This window comes from Peromyscus leucopus, chromosome 10, assembly GCF_004664715.2.
Source record: "Peromyscus leucopus breed LL Stock chromosome 10, UCI_PerLeu_2.1, whole genome shotgun sequence".
Classification (NCBI taxonomy): Eukaryota; Metazoa; Chordata; class Mammalia; order Rodentia; family Cricetidae; genus Peromyscus; species Peromyscus leucopus.
Window position 1 is genome coordinate 42,250,876 of NC_051071.1, and position 21,978 is coordinate 42,272,853.

At 39.1% G+C, this 21,978-nt stretch overlaps 1 protein-coding gene across 1 annotated transcript in view; it reads left to right on the forward strand.

The window, feature by feature from the left end:
* Stim2 (stromal interaction molecule 2) overlaps positions 1-21,199 on the forward strand; it is a 126,137-nt gene extending 104,938 nt beyond the window's left edge. The window contains 10 exon segments of the mRNA XM_037209035.1: positions 410-521; positions 1,450-1,565; positions 4,632-4,809; positions 5,423-5,600; positions 9,875-10,042; positions 10,287-10,310; positions 10,711-10,811; positions 11,039-11,277; positions 15,048-15,321; positions 19,788-21,199. Of these exon segments, the coding sequence (XP_037064930.1) occupies positions 410-521; positions 1,450-1,565; positions 4,632-4,809; positions 5,423-5,600; positions 9,875-10,042; positions 10,287-10,310; positions 10,711-10,811; positions 11,039-11,277; positions 15,048-15,321; positions 19,788-20,265 (1,868 nt within the window). The 3' untranslated portion in view covers positions 20,266-21,199.
* The last annotated feature ends 779 nt before the right edge of the window (positions 21,200-21,978 follow it).

Genomic DNA, 21,978 nt, shown 5'->3' on the forward strand with positions numbered 1-21,978 from the left:
TGGCTCTCCAAGGGTATTTCACAGTGTTATGTGCATTGATGGGCTAGGGGAAGTGTCAGTTAAATCTATATCTGGTAAGTTATCAACACCCAGGGACATGGATTATTTCATCCTTTAAAAACTCTGTATTAATGCTTATTTTAGAATTAGTTTTGCTACTAGTTGCCTTAGTTGTTTTTATGTGTTTCTTCTGTTTTAGATCCTATGTCCTTAGGAAGAGCAAGTGTGTGTCTCAATATTTTAGTTTACTATAGAGTGCTAGATACTATTTTAGTACTAATTTAGTATTTGAATTTAATTGAAGATTTATTCTCCCATCTTTGCTTCTGCTAAAATTCTATAGCTGTGTACAGGGTTTTAATTCTGAGAATGGTGCGCTTTAAAATATACCTTCTTTTCTGTTTTGCAGTTCATAATTGGACCCTTGAGGATACCCTGCAGTGGTTGATAGAATTTGTTGAACTCCCGCAATATGAGAAGAATTTTAGGGATAATAATGTGAAGGGAACAACACTTCCCAGGTCAGTAGTTACCCAGAGGGCTTTTCCATGCATTGAGAAGTATGTTTTAGGTGATGCCACTTTTCAATTCTGAACCTACATGATAATTCTGGGCCTGGTGGTATAAAGGAAATACTATAAATGTATTTCTTTTAACAATTGTATCTGTTTTCTTATTATAGTTTTATTCTTTGTGCATGCATATATAGTACGTATGTATGTTTGTGGCATGAGTGTGGGTCCATGTAGATGACCCAGCAGCATATGTGGAAATTAGAGGACAACCTCAACTGGTGATCTGTATCTTCCACCTTCTTGAGACAGGGCCTCTTTTTACTAGTGTTTGCACATACCAGGTTAGCTGGCCCCCAAGCTTCTGAGTATTCTCTTGCCTCTACCTCCTAACTCACTCAAGAACTGTATATTACATGAATTCCTCCACCCCTCAACCTATCCAAGAAGGCTTTTTGCCTTCCACTTAGGTTTTTAGCATGCTTTGTTTGTTTCAAGCAGTTAAACACTAAGAGTGTGGTAAGAGCATTTTCCGCACTGCTAACTAAAAGCTCCGAAAGTAAGAACTGTTTTTAACATCTGCTAAAAATGTTTAGTAAGTCCTGTAACTATTTTATTTTCCTTTTTGAAAATGCTGACATTTGTTGATTATTATAAAATACTTTCAGTTTTATAAATTTCTCAGTTAGAGCAAGTTACAATAGAAAGTCACTTTAGAAAACAGCAGCTCATCAATATAGCAAGACAGTTATTAGCCCAAGGAAGGCTTTCAGTGGCTAAGTGTTATGAAAGGGTTTCTGAAGTAGTGTGTTTTAATACAGATGAGTTCTCAACAGTGATCACCGTGTGAAGTAGTAAATATATTGCTTATGCATTGAAATTTATATAGTAGAAATACTTTGTCTATTACATATGAACTTTTTTTTTCTATGTACAGGATAGCAGTTCATGAAACTTCATTTATGATTTCCCAGTTGAAAATCAGCGACCGGAGTCACAGACAGAAACTTCAGCTCAAAGCACTCGATGTGGTTTTGTTTGGGCCTCTGACACGTTAGTATCTCTTTCATTCAGTGTGATTCAGTAGCGTAGTCTGCCCATCCCTGTGTTGTTGAAGAAAACAGAGACTGGAGAGGAGCAGACCACCAAGAAGAGAGCCACTTGCTAACCGTGAAGGAAATACGGCTTATAAGATGAGCTTCTCTGCCACAAAAATGTGAATTTCCAAAAGTAGTTACTAATGTAAAAAGCTATGAAACTGGCTAGGTGATCATTCGGATTTCTAGATTTAAAATGTTGGGTTATTGTGACTGTTGATGTTAATTCAGCTGGATGTTCATCCTTAAGAACCACGGCAGTTTAACTTTTGATGGCACCAGTAGTAAGTCCTAACAGAGTCCCTAGCCACCAGGAAAAGAACTTTGAAGATATGGATCAGAAGTAAAGACCCCTCAAATCTTTAGAAGGAACACAAAGTGGACACTGCTATTTGATTGGTTTGAAAAGGAATGTGTTATGTCACATTTTTATTAAACATTTTTAACCTGGACAGGAATACTTTTTTCCCCAAAAGAGAAGTTTATTATGTTTATTTAATATAAAATTTCTGAAAGCTTTTGGAGGAAGTGTTTGAACAGTATATATTTTAGAAGAATTCTGTTTTATTGTTCAGAATCCTAAAAGGAATGTCAAAATTAATACAGGGAATATGGCTTTTGCAGAATATAGATTAGGAAACTAATGTTATTCTCCCTGGATTCTGGAGTGTATCTCTGATACTGATTGAGGTGGGCTCTTTTATTGAAGGCTGAAGAGAGTGGTTCACCGATCACTTGACTTTGATCATGATTCTGTTTTGGCTGGAGCTAAGTGAGCAGTTGGTAAAGCAGTCTGAATTCCTTTGTGAGCTGATGGGCATTATAAGAGAGGAAGTGGAGCTCTGCTGAAAATGCCCAGGACCCCTGAACTCTGTTCCTTGTCCTAATTCCTTCTCTGAATCCACTAGGTGATTGTTTTCTGTGAAGTGTTGTTTTTTTCCCATGAGCTGATTAGTGGAAACAAGAATTAGAGGTAGAGAATTTGGTCTACCTGCCGTTGGTTGGGAATGCTTCCTGTATCTATCTGGGAACAAGGTGCTTCATATCTAGAGAATATAGTATTATCAAATTGTTTTCAAAAAGTATTGTTAAACATGCATTTTAATAAGCAAACCAGCTCAGAAATTGATGATGTATTTACCTTTTAAATATGTTTGTTGTAGAATTACCATTTGACTGAGCAAGTACCACAGTGTAATGCCCAAGCTAGATTTCATACAAAAACTAATGTGGTCAAATGAAAAGATACATGTTAAAGGAGTTTTTATTCAACTCTCTAGTGTGTAGTGCTTTGGAATTTGGGACTGATGAATCTGCATATTGTTATTCCTGGAGATTATATTTCAGAGTCAGAGAATAGGGCTCCTGGTTGAAATGAAGCCTGAGCTGAACCTCTTGGTTGGAAGCAGAAATCTAAGCAATCCCTTTTGAGACTGTAGCTGCCTGCAGTGCATGTTTTGCATGGCAGGTGAGGGTGTGTGCTCTGGAAATATGGAACACTGAGACTCTCTAGCATAGAGACAAACACGCATGCATCCTGGACTTGTTAGCCACTTGAGATTTCCATAGAGTTCACCCACAGGAAGTTGCAGAATGTCCTGTGGCAGGAGCACTATGTGTTTAGCTAATGTCTTAGTTAAGGTTTCTATTGCTGTGATGAAGCACTATGACCAAAGCAACTTGGGGAGGAAAGGGTTTATTCAGCTTACACTTCCACATCACTGTTCATCACTGGAGGAAGTCAGGACAGGAACTCAAGCAGGGTAGTAACCAGGAGCCAGGAGCTGATAATCAGGGCATGGAGGAGTGCTGCTTACTGGCTTGCTCTTCATAGCTTGTTCATCCTGCTTTCTTATAGAACACAGGATAACCAGCCCAGGGATGACCCCAACCACAGTGGACTAGGACCTCCTACATCAAACACTAATTAAGAAAATGCCCTACAGACTTGCATACAGCTCAATCTTATGGAGGCATTTTCTCAGTTAAGGTTCCCTCCTCTCAGATGACTTAATAAGCTTGTGTCAAGATGACGTAAAACTAACCAGGACAGGCAGTTTGCCACTCTAAATTATATTTCCTTGGAGCATTAAAACACAACATTGTATTTTATTAGAGATCATGTATATCTCTTCTAATTGGTCCCTGGAAAGTTGGTGTATATTGACAGTCAGGGCTAGGTTAAAATGGTACTTGAGTAGAGGCTTTTCTATGTTTTATATTCCTGAAGACAGTGGCCCTGGTGCCTTTTGCCTTATATTGCAGGGCTGCATTGGCATCATAGCATGGTAGGCTAGGGAAGAAGGTTCCTGTGCTTTCCCTCCTCCTAACTCCTGTATCTCAAACAGATGGCCATTTGACCCACATTACTAGCTAGCTATGTACACCCAGGACTTCTCAGCTCTGTACATGGTGGAGTAGTGGATAGTATTTGTGACTAGTAGAGGGTATGGGGGAAGAGGCTTCTTGTCAGTTGTAGGGTGCTGGGGTATTCCTGGCCTCAACTCTTGAGGTGTAAGCAGCAACTTCCCCCACACTTCCCTGTGGGTTAACAAAACACTGTCATGTCTGTTTGGTGGGTAGCATGTCCCCCAACGTCACGGTCCACTGATGAGCACAGTTTGTTGTGTATACATACTTGGGAAAGTGCCTTTTGGTGAATGACTGGTTATCTAGTTTGTGTCTCATTGTTAGTGACCTGGCCTGACTGAGGAAAATGGAAGCAAGTCATGGCCCTCTTTACTCTGCCGGGGCTTCTCTCAGTAGCATGGCATTGGAAATGAGGCCTGACGTGGCCACGTGGGTTTTTCTCTGCCTTTCTGCAGGTCCCGTCTCTTAGTTAGCATACTGATTGTTGGAAAATAAGCATACTGACTGTTGGAAGAGAGTTTTGATTTTATTAGGCTAGAATTTGTATCTGGGGGATGGAGATGTTTAGTTTTGTTTGCTTTGGATATCTGCTTTTCTGTACATTTACGTTATGTTGCATTCAAAAATTAACTATCTGCTTTTTCCCCTACAGGCCCACCTCATAACTGGATGAAGGATTTTATTCTCACAATTTCCATAGTAATTGGTGTTGGGGGGTGTTGGTTTGCATATACACAAAATAAGACATCAAAGGAACATGTTGCAAAAATGATGAAAGACCTAGAGAGTCTACAAACTGCAGAGCAAAGTCTCATGGACTTACAAGAGAGGTAACTGAAGCATCTCCCTCAGCCTGGGCGCGGTGGCTGGTGTTGGGGGTCCTGGAGGTAGAGCTGGGATGACCACTTCAGGTCATCTTTGGCTGTATAGCTAGTGACTCCAAGGTCAGCTTGTGCTACGTGAACTTGTCTCAGAAAAACAAAATAAGACAAAATGAATTACTAAAACCAGGCTTAATTCTTGTTAGTCACACTAGCAAATATATCTGGTGAAAATGATACCCGAGAGTATATGTAAACACTTATTTTGGGTTAGTGTTCATATTGGGTATAAATACTCATTTCATTTTGTATTTTAGAGAATTACAACTTGGGAATAAATGTGTAGAAGATCAGAGGAAAGGTAGAATGTAGTTGAATATTTACAAGTTTCTGGACAGTATCATTGCAGAGACTGTTTTCTACAGTCCTTGTCTTTTGAACCCAAAATAACAAAAAATAGCCAAACATTAGGTTGCTGGGTATTTATGCTAATTTAAGATGAATAGAAATACTATTAAATTCTGATTTTAAAAAGTATGATGTTGTTTGAAACAATGTTTTTTTCATAAAAGTGAAATTCTGGATACTTGAGGAATTTTTTAAAAATTTATTGTTCTTTAAGACTTGAAAAGGCACAGGAAGAAAACAGAACTGTTGCTGTAGAAAAGCAAAATCTAGAGCGAAAAATGATGGATGAAATCAACTACGCCAAGGAGGAGGCCTGTCGCCTGAGAGAGCTGAGGGAAGGTGCAGAGTGTGAGCTGAGCAGACGCCAGTATGCAGAGCAGGAGCTGGAGCAGGTACCCCCCCCCCCCCTTTTTTTTTTTTTTTTTGGTTTTTTGAGACAGGGTTTCTCTGTGTACCTTTCCTGGATCTCGCTCTGTAGCCCTGGCTGGCCTCGAACTCACAGAGATCCTCCTGCCTCTGCCTCCCGAGTATTGGGATTAAAGGCGTGTGCCACGGCGCAGGTATCACTCTTTAAGAAGGTGTTCCTATTGCTACTCAGGGGAGCAGGGCCAGTGTTTTCTTTTTCTTTTGTTTTGTCCCATCTTCTGTATCTGCATTTATTTTCATTGTATACTGTTCCTCAGCTAGTAAAATGTTTTCAGCATTGATGAATTCATATTTTAAATATAACAAAGTGGTAACTGAAAGGTGAAGTTGCCAGCATGTTTCTTCCTCCATGCATCATAGGTCATGCTAGGTTTGTTGCCTAGAGTTCACTTGAGGTGTTTATTAGTACCTGCAGTAAGTTTGAGTTTCAAATGTCACCTAGTAAAAGAAAGGACATCTCGTTTTGGGCTTCTGTAAAGCCAAAGGCTACAGATGTTAAGGATTTCTATTAGTCATTCCTTTGAAACCTGTTAGATAGCTTTAGAACATAATCTTCTAAAATCTTCAAAGTAATCTACAAAGATGTCCTTCCTGATGTCTGCTTCCTCCACCCAGCTACTCAAAATAGGATGGAGTAGGCTTTCAGACATTTCACAATGCTTTGGAGAAGAGAGGATTATAGAAGAATCTCATGGCATGCATGTGTATCAATTTCCTGTTCCTGCAGTGGGGTAGTTTGAATGTAATTGGCTCCCATAAGCTCATAGTGAATGGCACTGTTAGGAGGTGTGACATTGTTGGAGGAAGTATGTCACTGTGGGGGTGGACTTTGAGGTCTCCTATGTTCAAGCTACGCTCAGTGAGACAGTTAACTTTCTATTGCCTGTGGATCAAATTGTAGAATTCTCATCTCCTTCTCCAGCACCATGTCCCGCTGTGATGATAATGGACTAAACCTCTGAAACTGCAAGCTAGGTCCAATTAAATGTTTTCTTTTATAAGAGTTGCTGTGGACTTGGTGTCTCTTCACAGTAGTAGAAACCCTCAGACATGCAGAGACAAATTACTCCAAGCGTGGTGGCATAAATAAATGTAGATTCATCATCACTCTGTAATGTCTGCAGGGCCGAATCTAGTGGAGCCTGTATGGGAAGATCTGTTTCCTTTTCCATTCAGGAAGCTGCCTGTATTTCTTGTTCTGTGGCTCTTCTTTCATCTTCAGAATACATTCTGTGAACCTCTGTGTCCCTAATGCTATCTCATTTTTCTGACTTGGCCATTTATTGACTGAAAAACTGAGAAGCAAAATGAGGATTGGGAGACTTGTTCAGAATTAGTCAATTACCAAGCAGGGCCAAGAATCTAAGTATTCTTATGAGTATTCAGTGTATAGAGCGCTTGTTTGTGCTGTCGGTTGCTTGCTCTGAATGTGAACCCTGGGCTGTGCTGAAAAGAGAAGGTTATAGTAGGGAGGTTGAGTAACTGCTGCCTTGTGTTAACACAACTGTTATTCAGCCAAGGCAAGATTTGGTGTGTCCTATTCCAAATCTGTGTTTTCCTGTACTGCTGTCTAATGCTTCATTTACTGAAGTAATTAAACTGGGAAATTAATGTAGGTATAGCCATATGTTACCCTACAATTCTACTTAGTTTGAAACATACTTTTTTCCTAGTGGAGATAACTTCAAAAATGATCATATGGTATTATTTTCCTTAAATGAAGACTTTTGGCTAACTATTATTATCACTTTATATTTTTTTGTTATTAAAATAGTTTTCACATCATGATTTTGCTCCTAAAAATCTCATGTTACCATTCTAAGTCTCAGACAGTGAGCCTCAGAAGTGTGGATCTTGCCAAAAACGTCATGGGCTTATACAATCAAATTAGGTCTAGAAGCCAGGTTTGAGGTGTGTGGGTTGTTTATTTCTGATGTGTTTCTACTTGTTGCTGTTTTATTTTTAATGTGCCAGAGTTATATAAATAGTTTTCAGGTATATAATTCATTTGTAAAAGCTACTAGCTAATTTGACTTTGACCATCTTCATGGATAACAGCATAACTCAAAATAAGAGTTAAGATTTCATCAAGTAACAAAGCCATGAATAATAACTGTTGAATAGTCATTAATATGGAATGGTCATAAATTTCACAGGTTTGAGACATATTTAACCGTTAATTTAAGGGTTGCTCAGCCTCAATTTATGCCCCAAAATATATAGTTTCAGTGCAAAATAATTGAACTATTTTAAGAGAAATAAATTTATGGAAAATCTTTAGGATTATCAAGTGTTTAGTAGCCTGCACATTTAAATTACACTGGATTCTTAGTTTCAAAGTCTTGTGAGAGGAAAGGCTTGCTGCATTCTGCTTGTGTTCTGTAGGGCCACGTGTTGCAGGGCATGACCACGAGTTTTTTCTTCCTGAGAGATTATCAGGGACGCCACAGAGCTTAGCCACTGTCTAATTCAATTCACATTGTCCCATATACGTTACACAATAAATCATGCCAGGTGCGTGTTGCCTGAGAAGTCGCTTCTACTGAAAAAGCCTTCCTTTTTTAAGTTCCAAGTTCCAACTCTTTCACTTTTTTTTTAGATTTATGGACTGTGTGTCTTGTGATTTCTTTTTAATTTTGGAGTTTTAAAATATTTTTCCACACTGCCCAACAGCTGTTCTATTTCTTTATCAAAAGTTTGTGTAGTCCTCTTCTTAGTTTATTCTGGCAAACAGAAAAGTTTATGTAAATAAGTTGGGTTTGTTCAGATCAAACATTCCTCTGCACTTTGGTTTAGGAATGGAGTTTCAGTTGCCTTAGTTAGCTTGTGAGAGCAATTACTCCACAGTTAGGGTCGGACACCAGAAGCACTGTGCTGCTGCACGGTGCCCCCATGGCTTTGTGGGAAGGCTGGGAGTTACACACACCAACCCCACCATGTGTCACCTCATATCTTCTAGCTCGTACCCTGTCAGAATGTTAAGTAAGCTAGTCTAAGAATAGATTTTCTCTTCCTACTTTGTTAGGGAGGCTTCTCTTTAGAGATTTTTTCCTTAGCAGTTATTATACTTAACACATCAGACATTTTATTTTGTTGTTGTTTAATTTGATGGCCCCTTAATTGGCATGTGGGAGAAATACTTCATATCTACAAGGAAGGCAATACATAGTTTCTCACAGGGAAAATCAAGTCTATTCTTGACTAGAAGTGATTTTCTTAAAATTTACACAGTCTACTCATGCTCAGTGTCTACTTGCTGTTTGCTGTATGAGGAGCAGTGGATGAGATAGAAAGGGTGGAACAGACTGTAGTAAGAGAAGCACAAGTGCAGACGAAATTCTAAACAGTCTCATTAAATAAGAAACACAGAGCCAAATACAGAGTTAAAAGCCCAAGAGATCAGAGCACTAGCGAAGAACCGAGACTACCTTTATCTTACCACTTGCTGCCGTCCTTCTCCTGAGAGAGACTTTCTCCCTGTGTGACTTGTCTTTTTATTGCCTTTCTGTTCTGCCTTCTCATTGGCTCTAAACCCAACCACATGACTTCCTCATTACTGCCTGTCTATAGAGACCTCCGGGTCTCTATGGTTGGCACTGGGATTAAAGGTTCGGGTCACCACACTTGGCTGTGTCCTTGACCACAGAGACTCTGCCTGTCATGTGATCGGACTAAGGGCGTGTGCTACCACCACCTGACTTCTGTTCCTGGCTCGCTAATGACCTCTGATCTCCAGGCAAACTTTATTTATTAACATACAAATAAAATCACATTTCAGCACAATTGATATATCACCACACAAGAGAAATAACAGACAGGGTATCAGGCAGTGAGAACCAGAAAGTCCCCTACGTTTCAGGCGTTGCTTCGTATCCTAGGTGACGAACAATACATTGTGGGGAACGTGTGATCAGCAATTTGTTTGTTTCCTAGATTTTTCCCCTCTGTGCCCTACTTCTCTTAGCTTGACAACTATAAAATACAAAAACTAAATATTTCAACTTTTTATATGTGAGGGGCCCATATGCCCTTCTCTAAGCTGTGACTTTTTAGCTTTGCCCAGTAAACTTAGAATGCAGTTAAAGTCAGCTCTAGTTTGAAATAAAAAGTACCTTTAGATTTAATGACTTTAAAAGGTTTTTGTAAAATCCATAATTGAGTTGGTTTTTCTTTTTGTTTTGGTACCAACTTTTATTTCACTCTTCCCTTTCTTTGTGTCTTCTTCCTTTTGTCCTTGCAGGTCCGCATGGCTCTAAAAAAGGCTGAAAAGGAGTTTGAAATGAGAAGCAGCTGGTCTGTTCCTGATGCGCTTCAGAAATGGCTTCAGCTAACACATGAAGTCGAAGTACAGTACTACAATATTAAGAGACAGAATGCTGAGATGCAGCTAGCCATCGCTAAGGACGAGGTATTATCTTACTTCATGATTAGTCACCTGGAATACAAAAACTCCAGGAAAGCCCTTCTTGAAGATTCTGTTTTTAAAATCAGAGTTTGTCATGTAAATTGAATCTTGTCATTATTGAATTTAAAGTAAAATTACTCTCTCTAGAGAAGTGCATATATAGCTTTCAAAATTACCTTAGCCTCCTTGAGAAATTGTCATTGTTATCACTATTGTAAACGTTTTATACGGAGCTTTTCTCCTCCAGGTTGCTGCCTCATATCTGATGCAGGTTAGTAGTTACTAGAAATTCATGTTTGCTGTTATTAAATTGTGTGGAATAAGAGTAAGCCTTAATCTGAATTCTGGAAAAAATGCATAGTTGACTAACCCTCATTGCAATAGGATTTGGTTCATGTTTTTCTGTTAGTTTTAGTAGAAGATTCTGGTCCTTCTCAGCTATAGAAATAAGAAAAACAGTTCCCTAGAACAAGGCTTTAAATGTCTTTGACTTAGGAAAGCATGCTTTCTTTCTCATCTGTTTTCTTATTTTGAAAACATGTCTGTACCTTGGCTAATAATTTTCTACTGGTTTTATGATTATTAATACAGTCAAAACCAAAATCAACTTTACTAGTATGTAATAGTCATTTTCCTAAACCTAGCCTTACCTTTTCCCTTTTGGGTTCCAGGCAGAAAAAATTAAAAAGAAGAGAAGCACAGTCTTTGGGACCCTGCATGTTGCGCATAGCTCCTCCCTGGATGAAGTAGATCACAAGATTCTGGAAGCCAAGTGAGATGCTCTTTTGCCAGTCTGTCTAGTACAGTGTTGAGCCATGTACTAGGTAGATAATATATATTTAATCAGTGAAGCTTACGTAATGACATAATTTATACTAATTCTGAAACTGGATAATTTCTTCTTGAGATCAGCTAATTTCCATGGTCTGTCACTGCCTTCATTTCAGTATCATATTCAAGACTTCAATGCAGTAAGTAATTCATCTATTGACTTTTCAGGAAAGCGCTCTCTGAGCTGACAACGTGTTTGCGAGAGCGGCTTTTTCGCTGGCAGCAGATTGAGAAGATCTGTGGCTTTCAGATAGCTCACAACTCTGGGCTCCCCAGCCTTACCTCCTCTCTGTACTCTGACCACAGCTGGGTGGTGATGCCTAGAGTCTCCATCCCACCCTACCCTATTGCTGGAGGAGTCGATGACTTAGATGAAGACACCCCCCCAATAGTGTCACAGTTTCCAGGTAAGTGAGTTCAGCCAAGTTAGTTCCTGACGTGCCCTTTTAGGAATGACGTACTTTGACATCTAGGGGGGAAAGGTACTCTTGTTTCTTTTTATTATTTATTTTACTCTGTGAGAGTACTATATGAGATAGTCTCATCTATGTATTCTTTATATATGTGTTATATATTCTGTTTTTGAAATACACCTTATCAAGAGGCATGAATAGTTGAATAATTTGAATAATTTAGCAATAGTTATATTTCAGCAATTGTTATATATAACTCATTGTAGGATTTTGCTTTTAAACCATTACTTTTCATTAAATTGAAATGGGAGAGTCACATTAAAAAGGGACAGATACACCATTATGGCTGCCAGTGGTTATATAAATGGAATGCTAAACTGACGGAAAACTACAGTAGAAAGGAAGATTAAGGGAAGGTTTTAGACTCCTGGCTTTGGGTGCTAGCTCTGCTGGAGTCCACTCTTGACTCTTCGTAAGCTCAGGATTTGTGCCATTCCCAAGGCTTTTTTTTTTTTTTTTTTTTTTTTTTTTTTTTAGTATTTTTTCTTTTCTTTCCAGTGTGTTCTTTTATTGTAGTGTTACCCTGCTCTGTGTATATCATGAGGTACTGATTCTGTTTGCCTTTAACAAAAGCTGTGCTTGTTTATAAAACTTAGACGTGATATGTATGTGTGTTTATGTAAGACACGTTATATATACATGTAAATAAGGAAGATGTGTTCTGGTTGTTTTAAGATGAGGCATGCTGTGTGGCTCAGGCTGGCCTCCTGCCTTACCCTCTGAGTGTTAGGATTATACATGTGTGCCACCATGTTTCTTTGCCAGACTGTGAGTGAGTCCTTCCACAGCAGGCTCTGCGTGTGCAGTACATTGCTTAGTTCTGTGCTATGTTTTTGAGTTTTACTTTGTGAAAACACATTTTGGTAAGATAAAATTTGAATGCTTTGACTTTTGACTTCCTGCAGAATTACAGATGTTTTCCATTTGCAGCTTTTTTAGATTAGGAATCATTTGGAAAATGTTTTATTCTTATTACTGCTTGCCCGGTCTGTTCCCCATATCTGTGACTTCTTACGGTGTCAGTAGAACAGAGCTCTGAAGAACGGAGAAGTGTGTTAGCTTAGTCTTTGGTTAGCTGAAAACGTACGGTTTCGTTCTTGAGACCGATCAAGTCATCCTACCTGAGTATTTTTAGTTTTGACTTTTCCTATTCAACTCTTAGTGCTTTCCAGAAACTGCTGCAACAGCTCTGATCGTGTAGAACAGTTCTTATCCAATCAGGCTTTAATTTGCCAGCACAGTGACTGCATTTGTTGTTCTGGCTTTAATTCTCTGTGGTGCAGTGAAGTGAGGGAGCGGTAGTGACTGTCACAGAGGAGCGGCTGAGAGGGACAGCTTGTAAGTTTGGGGACACCAGAAGCCGGTGGTGACCTCATGTCCTTGTTTGGGCTGCATTTATATTCAAGCTGGCTTACAAGTTGAATTAGTCTATTCTATTTGTTTATTTGTTTATATATGTGCCCTACATAACACTGATTAATAAATATATGCATTTGTTTAAATACAAAACCTTTTAAAAATAGTTTTTATTTAAAATATGTAATTGTTATGAATGAGAATTGTACTTGAGGATGATCTATTTCCATTATTATTGTTGTTATTATTATTATTTGCCTGTTTTGAAGCACTTTTTTGTTGTTTTTGGTTCATTAAAAGAAAATACTAAGTGTGAATAATTGGCATATGTTTTAAATAATGTATTATACATAGACATTAATACTTATAAATATGAAAAAGTACAAGAGCTGGTTTGAAATTTAATAGAAAGTTTTAGGAATTAAACTGATTGCTAAAGGATTGGAGAGCTGTGCCTCCACCTACTGGCCACATAGTGTTACTCCATTCTGCTTTGTTACAAGAGCCTAAGTTCTGGACCTTGTAAAACAAAGGCTGTCAGCCATAAGAATAGTGTCTAAGGTATGATGAAAGGGCTTCATTTAATGCCTCTTTGTTGGTCTATATTATGTGTTAGTTATGTTTGAAATAATGAACAGGAAGCATGCTTGTTGTATGTAAAGAACAAAGTAAAAGATTCTAATACATGAGTAATGCTGTCTGTAATTCTAAGTGAAGAAACCCCAGAAACTGTTAATTGATATCTTTATTGTGAGTAGAAGAATAGAGAATAGAATTACTCCTCCTCCTCCCACAGCAAGTTTGGGAATTATGTGGTATTATTTCCTTGATGTTTGGGGGATATTTAATGCAGATATTTAACCTGCTTGTTGATCTGTTTTATCCCAGGGCTCTTAAGTAAGGTTTGTTTTCGAACTCTTCTTCCCTTCCTCTCCCCTCCCTCCTCTCTCATTCTTGACAGTTGGGGTGCTCCAGAGAACTTGAACTGTAGTGACTCTTCATTTGTGTATTAGTATTCTCTGGTGCTTTCTGATGTGTGGACTGCCACTCATAACGTTCATCACTTTTGGTATAATTTTAGCCATTATTTAAATATGCTTCTATGTTTATTGTTATGTTTTACTTTTCTTTCCTCCTTTTTGTTCTTTACTGAAAGCATAGTGTTGATTAGTATTTTGTTAAACAAATTAAAAGCGAGAAATTCTGTCTTTGGCAGAAAGTGTCTGTTTTCGCCTTTACTGGAAAATAATAGTTTAACTAGATAACAGGTGTAGTTCAATTTGATTCCTTATTTTCTCCAGACTGTTTTGAAGTTGTTGGTGAGAAGTTTGTCCTTACTCAAATTGTTAGTTTCTGTTTAGGTAATCAATGATTTCAGATACCAGGAGAATTGTTTCATTTCTTGTTCGGTGGCTTCATCATAATATGATTGGCAAGTCAAGACATCAGAATAGACAGGAAGGCAAAGGAGAAGTCAAAACTCTTGATTGGTCAAGGGTCAGATGAGTCTTAGAAGTGAAATTACTCACATTGATGATGAGTGCATGGTTTGGCCAGAGCGAGAAAGACTGCTGGGGAGAAAGCACTGTCATGTAGTCGGAGGATTCGTGTTGTCTAATAGCGTGAGCTTCAGAAAGAACCCAGTTTATGAAGGGTGCAGGGGTAAGGTTTGCCAGCACCTCCTGTCCTGGTGCTGTGGTACTGAGGGATGCAGCATGCACCAAGAGCCAGCTTGAGTGCAGGAAAAGAAACTGAAGAGGAGTCCAATTGTTCCACATGCATGGGTCTAGCTTGAGGCAGGTGGTAAACACAGGGAGATCTAAGACAGAGACTTAGTCCATGAGGAGCTGTGTTCCGGAAGCAAGCTTTGGTTTCAGCTAAGAGAATGTCTGTACAGTCTTTATTTAAACCTTCTTAAAGGTTGAACATGTGGTGACATGTCAAAGACTATCCATTGATACTTTATTCTATTCTTTCTTCTGCTTCAGTATAGTGTTCATAAATAGTTTATCACTCCTTATAAATATGCTATATTGACTTTAAATTTAAATGTTATTTTGAATAAAGTTTTAAGTCTTTGTTTTTAGTAGTGTTAGATTTTTACAGTAAAATTACATTTATTATTTTCGTTTAGTTTTACCTCCGTTACCATTTTTATTACATTTGTAATTATTGCTGTTTAATTTTTTGTAGGTGGTAGAGAATGGCAGTTATTATATAGTTAGCGGAATAAACATTAAATCTGATATTTTACTACATCATTTCTTGTGTACATATTTGTAAGAAGACAGTTAAGGGATGAGGGACATTGGTGGTTTTGAGAGTTTCTGTTGGCTTGTGTTTTTCAGGGACCGTGCCTAAACCTGCTGGGTCTTTAGCCAGGAGCAGTAGTTTATGCCGCTCTCGTCGAAGCATTGTGCCGTCCTCCCCACAGTCCCAGAGAGCTCAGCTTCCTCCACATGCTCCTCTGGTAGCCCACCCTCGGCATCCTCACCATCCCCAGCATCCCCAGCACTCACTACCTTCCCCAGATCCAGACATTCTGTCTGTGTCAAGTTGCCCTGCTCTGTATCGGAATGAAGAGGACGAGGAGGCCATCTACTTCACTGCTGAAAAACAATGGTATTGGCTATCAGTAACTGCAGAGTACGGGCTAAGAGGGTATAGTAGCAGCAGCAGTGCTGCTGTGTATTCTGGGGTTACACAACCAGCTTTCACAGACTCAGTGGCTTCACGTGACACTGTTTATGGACACTCAGGTCTGTACATCTGAAGTGCAAGTCTGGGCTGGCTGGGTTTCCTGCTCAGGGTATCAGAGGCTAAAATCAAGATGCTGGCTGGGCTGAGTTCTCATGTGCTATCTGGAGTGCCCTTTGAACCTCCTGTGTTTGTGGCAGAACTCAGTTCCTTGTGGTTGTATTGCTGAGGTCTTGTTTCTGTGTCACTAGAAGCATGGGTCTGGTTGCTTTCAGTTTCTAAAGGCCACCCCACTGTTCCTTGTCGGGTGACCTAATCTTTAATGCTGATAGCAGAGACCTGCCTTCTGTATTTTCTGCCTTTGCTGATCGGCTTGGCTGAACAATAATCTTTATGAATATCAGTGAGTTTGGGGCCGTAGTATTTGTAGAGCCCTTCTCATCAGCATTTGTGTTTCCTCTTTGGACCATAGGAGACCTGGGGAATTCAGAAGCCAGTGGAGAGCTCTGTTGCCACTGGGCGGTCAAAGCTTTGGGAGGTGTAACTGCAGAGATGGTAACAAGTGCAGTTGACTAGTCTCCAACCATAAACTTGTCAGGTGAAAATGTGGATGTAAAATAGAGCATCTTGGACTTGAGTATGCCTCCACATAAAGAGACATCAGTATGACTGAAATTTCAAAATAATTTGTTGCTTGCTAGCACATAGGCAGTGTTATATGCCCAGGGCTCAAGAAGATATTGGGAGCTTAATGGAGAGAATGATAAAATTAAATTCAATTCATGACTTAACTTCTTTGCCACAGTGAGTATAGCTGCATGCATTCCATTCCATTCTGTCTTGAGGTGAGCCTGTTGCTGTGGGGAGCTCACTTCTAAACTGTCTTCCTCTTCTCAAGCAGAATGGTGTTTGTGACAGGAAAACTGCCCTTAGTTATCAGCACTGCACATGGTGGTTCCTCACAGCTGTCAGTCACATGACTCTGGTGACATTTCCGTCAGATCACTTGTCACCTGTAATCATTGTTCTGCCTAGTGAACGTTAGGTTTTAATTAGCAGGTAATCTCTGAGGCTTCTTCCTAAGGAAATAATCAGGGTTTGCAGTCTCATTGCAAGTAGAAAATTTGATGCATCTTTCCTCAGGAAGCCTGTTATCATTAGCATTTTATGTGTCTTTGTAGTATAACCACAGTCATGAGCAGGAGGCTTTACTCTCACATCATTTTTCGGTGGCTTCTGGAAAGTAGTAGGGCCGCCAGAGCTGCCCTGTCCCACCGCACCTTTCTGTCATGGAAATGTTAAGTTCTTGTTTCACATAGCATGGCAGAACTTCACAGCTGCCACATGAGTATGGGAGGAATTTGACTTAGCACCCGTGCTGCTTTCCTCAAGACGGCTGTCTGCTGGGGAGCCAGCCTTCTGTGTTCCACACAGTGTACACATGTACCCTCAGCTATCCCTCACCCATGCTGGGGAGCCAGCCTTCTGTGTTCCACACAGTGTACACATGTACCCTCAGCTAGCCCTCACCCAACGTGTCTTCTTCATTTTCTTTCTAAACACATATGTTCTCATAAAACTTGTATGTGTTTAGTTACACGTGACCACGGGGAAAATGATACAAAATTAATGTAATGGTGTATAAGATTAAGTTCAGTTCCAAAGGAAACATGCACCACAAAGAATGTGCATTTTAAAACATAAAGTAATTTTCATTTGTGCAGTACCTGGGATGCAGATCTGATCAGTTACATGGAAGAAGCAATACGTTTGATCATTGCTGTTTTTTAATTGTAATGTTAGAAGTAGATGCAACATTAAAGACAAATCAAAGTCTTACTTTGGCATATAAGAAAATTGAGACTAGAGAAATGAGATGATTTTCGTGAAGTTGACAGCTAATTAACAACAGGACTAGGGGAGGAGGGAGGAGCCATGTCTCCTGAGCTTGGTAATCTTTTTACATTACACCCTTGCGGGGCTAGCAGATAATGCTTCTTATGGCAGCTTGTGTGAAGACAGTCTCTTGGGTTAGCAAGGTAGTTCAGTAGGTAAAGGCACTCGCTGCCTAGCCTGATTACCTTGGCTCACTTCCCAGGACCCACCCACATTGTAGATAAAGAGCCGGTTCCTGTAAACTGTCCTCTGACCTCCACATTTGAGCCAAGGGACTTAACACACAGACATATAGCATAAATAAATGGACACACAGACATATAAATACACACATATAACATAAGTAAATATAGTAGAACACATTTAAGGAAGGCTTTACATATATAGTATGAGTAAAACAAAATATGTGAGTAAATAAGTTCAGCAATCTAATATGGATCTAAAATATAATATTAGTTTGAAATAACTGTCAGAAATAAGTGAGTGTAAAAAATGTGAAAAATGATAGTAGTCATAGAGCATTCACTGTAAGAGATTAATTCTATAAATATGAGTTTAGTGCTTGCTATGTCCTACATACTTGATACCTTGAGCTACCAAGGTAAGTAAGACACCCTGGGCTAGCTCCAGCTGGGAGATCATTTTCCTGTGAGGTTTTACTTTGCTGCTCTGTCTTTAGTCCTGTTAGTTTTTTCCTGACTTCCTTCACCCAGTTTTACCATAATTTTATCTTTCATTTTTAAAGAACTCTTTAATGAAGTTGTGCTGAGTGCATGCAGAAACCAATTAGAAATGGTTCCTGTTCCTCAGGATTTCATTCACTCTTCATTCTGTATGTATTTATTAATCTTACTGTGCGGTTGCCATGAATTACAATGCAGAGAATACAATCATTAATAAGATCTCCTAGTCGTAATAGGATTTTTTTTCCTTTGAAGTTAATAGAAAACACCATTTTTGTTACTAGGCCATGCTAGATGATAAACAAAGATAAATAAAAGCAGAGGAAATGCCATTTTATATAGGATGGTTAGGGAAGGCCTCTCTGGGTGTTGGATAGTAGTTACCTAAAGGATGAGAAGAAGCCAGTCACAGAACAGAGGGAGGATTATATTCCAGCAGAGGAAACTGGTTGCAGAGTCCTGAGGAAGTCTGGGATAGGTGTATTGAAGGAAGAGGAAGGGTGTTCTGTAGCGGAGGGAGGGAGTGTGGTTGGAGAGAGAACCAAGGACCAAATAGATGTGCAGGGCCTTTGAATTCTGTCTGAGGAAGCACAGTAGAAAGTTGTGAGCAAGTGAGTGACATGTAGTGATTGAGCTTTTCGGGTCACTTCAGTGGCTGTGGAGAGAAGTTGCTCTGGGATAGATAGTTGCTCTGGGATAGAAGCAGAGAGACTGATGAGGAAGCCGTGGAGTCACTTAGGGCAAGTTTGTGATGTTTCAGAGGAGGCTGGTAGTCTCAATGGTGACTGTTTGGGGCTTTAGTGTTCTGTTTTATTGAGCTCTTTTTCCACTGTAGATAAAATGGGGGGTGCTAATCACAAAGAAATTCTTCTGTAGAAACTTCCTGAATGTCCGTTCTTGAACAATAGCGTCATGTTTGCCATTTATCTCCTCTCCATTCCATTGTGCCTTAGCACATTGTCTCCACCAAACTTGATAGAGATTTTACTTTAGTGCAGTGTTCATATTTTACTTCCTCAGAAAGCCTATTTCATCAAGGTCACAACTAAACACTAAAAGTAACTAACTAAGCATTAAAATTCCATCTTTCAAACATATACTGGCAGTTCTATGATTCAGAAATAAAAAGTGTTGAAGGAAGCAAAAGTCAGAAGGGCTTAAGAAAACTCAAATTCAAACATTTTCATTTCTATGATCGTTAAGGAAGGCATAACTTAATTAAATAATAGTTTTTGATGGTTATAATTTATCTTTAAAACTAAACAAGTTTTGGGCTATGGAGAGGTTCAGACAATGCATTGCCTACTAAATGAGCATGAGAAGCTGAGCTGGGATTCCCTGGAACCTGTGTAAAAGCCAGGTACTGCCACACTTGTTTTGCTTCCAGTAGGGGTGAGGATGGGGACAAGCAGATCTCTAGCTTATTAGCCAGTTAGCCTACCTGAATTTATGAGTTCCAGATTTGTTGAGAGACCCTGTCTCAACAAAATAACATGGATAGCAATCAAGGAAGATACTCAGTGTTGATCTGTAGCCTACACATGCACACATGCAGATATTCACACAAATACATATATAGTCTTTCTTGCGCGTGGGTGCGTGCATGCACACATGTGTACGTGCACACACACACACACACACAGAAGATAATAGGGTGTAATATAAAAAGAATTTTCAAATTTTATCTCTATATATAATTATAGCATATCTCCTTTTATAATTGGATAAATAATGAATGAAGGTTGATTTGACTAGAATGTTTGCTGGTACTCTTATAGATCTAAAAGTTTTACCTTTGTCTATCTCATTCAGGGAAGTACAAGACACAGCTTCAGAGTGTGACTCCTTGAACTCTTCCATTGGAAGGAAACAGTCTGCTCCTTCAAGCCTTGAGATATACCAAACATTGTCTTCTCGAAAGGTATCAAGAGATGAGCTTTCCCTGGAGGATTCTTCCAGGGGGGATTCGCCAGTGACAGCAGATGTCTCCCGGGGCTCCCCTGAGTGTTTGGGACTGACAGAAACCAAGAACATGATCTTCAGTCCTGCCAGCAAAGTATACAGTGGCAACTTGGAGAAATCCTGTAGCATGAACCAACTTTCTAGTGGCATCCCGATGCCTAAACCTCGACACACATCATGTTCCTCAACTGGCAATGACAGCAGGCCAGTTCAGGAAGCCTCGAATGTTTCCAGAATAAGCAGCATCCCACATGACCTTTGTCATAATGGCGAGAAAAGCAAAAAGCCATCAAAAATCAAAAGTCTTTTCAAGAAGAAGTCTAAGTGACTCAGCGACTTGATGGAATTCATTCAAGTGGCATCTGTGAACTTTATCTCCCACCCTCCACTCCGTTTTTATTTTTATTTTAGGAATGTAACTCCATTGGGGCTTTCCAGAGTTGATGCCATAGTGGAAATGTCCTTAAGGGCAACTGTCTACTGTCTGATGATTTAACAGACTACGCCATCAATTCATCAAGGCCGCCATTACCGAAGAGTCATCGAGAGGAGACAGTTTACAGTTATTTCCGCCTATTTATTTCTGCATTGATGTTAGTGATGTATACACAGCATTCTGTTGAAAGCCGCTATGGATTTACAAGCTTTAATGGACTGTAAGCCAGCATGGGCTTGCAAAAATTTCTTGTTTACCAGAATATCTTCTTATCTTTCCACAGAGCTGTTTCCATCATGGACTAAATAACTTAAAAGAAGTAAAACTAATTGCACTACTGTTTTCCAGACTGGAAAAAAAATCTCTGCAAGTAAAACTGTATAGAGTTTATAAAATGTGGATAGGGGACTGTTTTCACTTTTAGATCCAAATGGGTTTTTAAGTAGAAACTAGAGTTTCTAATTGACTTGCTTTCTGGAAATGAAAACCCACACTTTTATTATGGGACGCTTCTTCAAATGCATTTATTATAAAGTTTCAAGTCCTGCTGTAAAGATCATGTTTTGTTTTCCCAGGGCTTTCACTGTGATTTACTGCACTGCAGGCTGTATGATAAAATATAAATAATGTAAAGAGAGAAGGCTCTTGATTCCTTATACACATGAAGAGTTCAAACTTGATGGAAGGACTTAAAACATTCACATGCTTAAACTGAGATGGGGTGGGGAATCAGGCACTTGTTTACAGACTTTGAATAAATGCAAAGGATTTATGGTTTGAAAAATTTGTACTGTGGAAAAGATAATAAATTGGAGACATTATTGTGTGGGATTGTGCTGATTTTTGTTGATAACACTCCACTAAAAACACTGTTTTCTGAAGAGCTATGTAAGCTGTCCTGTTGCTTAATTGCAGTATAAGAAATAGTGATGTTTTGGAACTAAGTTGTCAACAAATTTCTTTGTTTTATATTGTTTGTCATATTTTTATGTAGTTTGAAATGTTTAAATGTTCTAATACCAAGATTAACAAATATAAATTTATGGTGCATTTAGATTGCGTTGTATCAGTTTGTAAATTTTGGAATTGGTTAGATGATAGGCTAGTCTGAGAGCAGTGTCACATAGAACAACAGCACATGAACCTTTTTAGTTTCCTCTTACTCAGCTCTTAGAACCGCAGTCAGAATTATTTGGAAATGTGATGAGGATGGGTGGTTGGGTGAAATCTGATACATGTTAACTAGATTTTATTTATTTTTTTTTTAGTACTGGCTAATGTACATAATGTCTAACTCAGTGCTGTATATGTGGGGATGCTGATAGACAAGTGAGAAGTTCTTTTGAGATTTGCTTAACAGGAATGCTTTCTTAAGAAGCTGAATTTCATGATCTTCCATGAGTTGTGATTATTTGCATTGGTCCTGTTAAAATTGTCAAGGTCTTAAATGGTATCCACAGAGGCTGATGATTACATGGTTACAGATCAACTCCTAGGAACTTAAGTTGGCTGTCTGAAGTGAAGATTCTTTGTGCAGATAAGGTAAGATATGAAAGATGGAGTTCAGAAGCAGCTCTGGAGCACTACAGAAAGGGAAACAGTTGT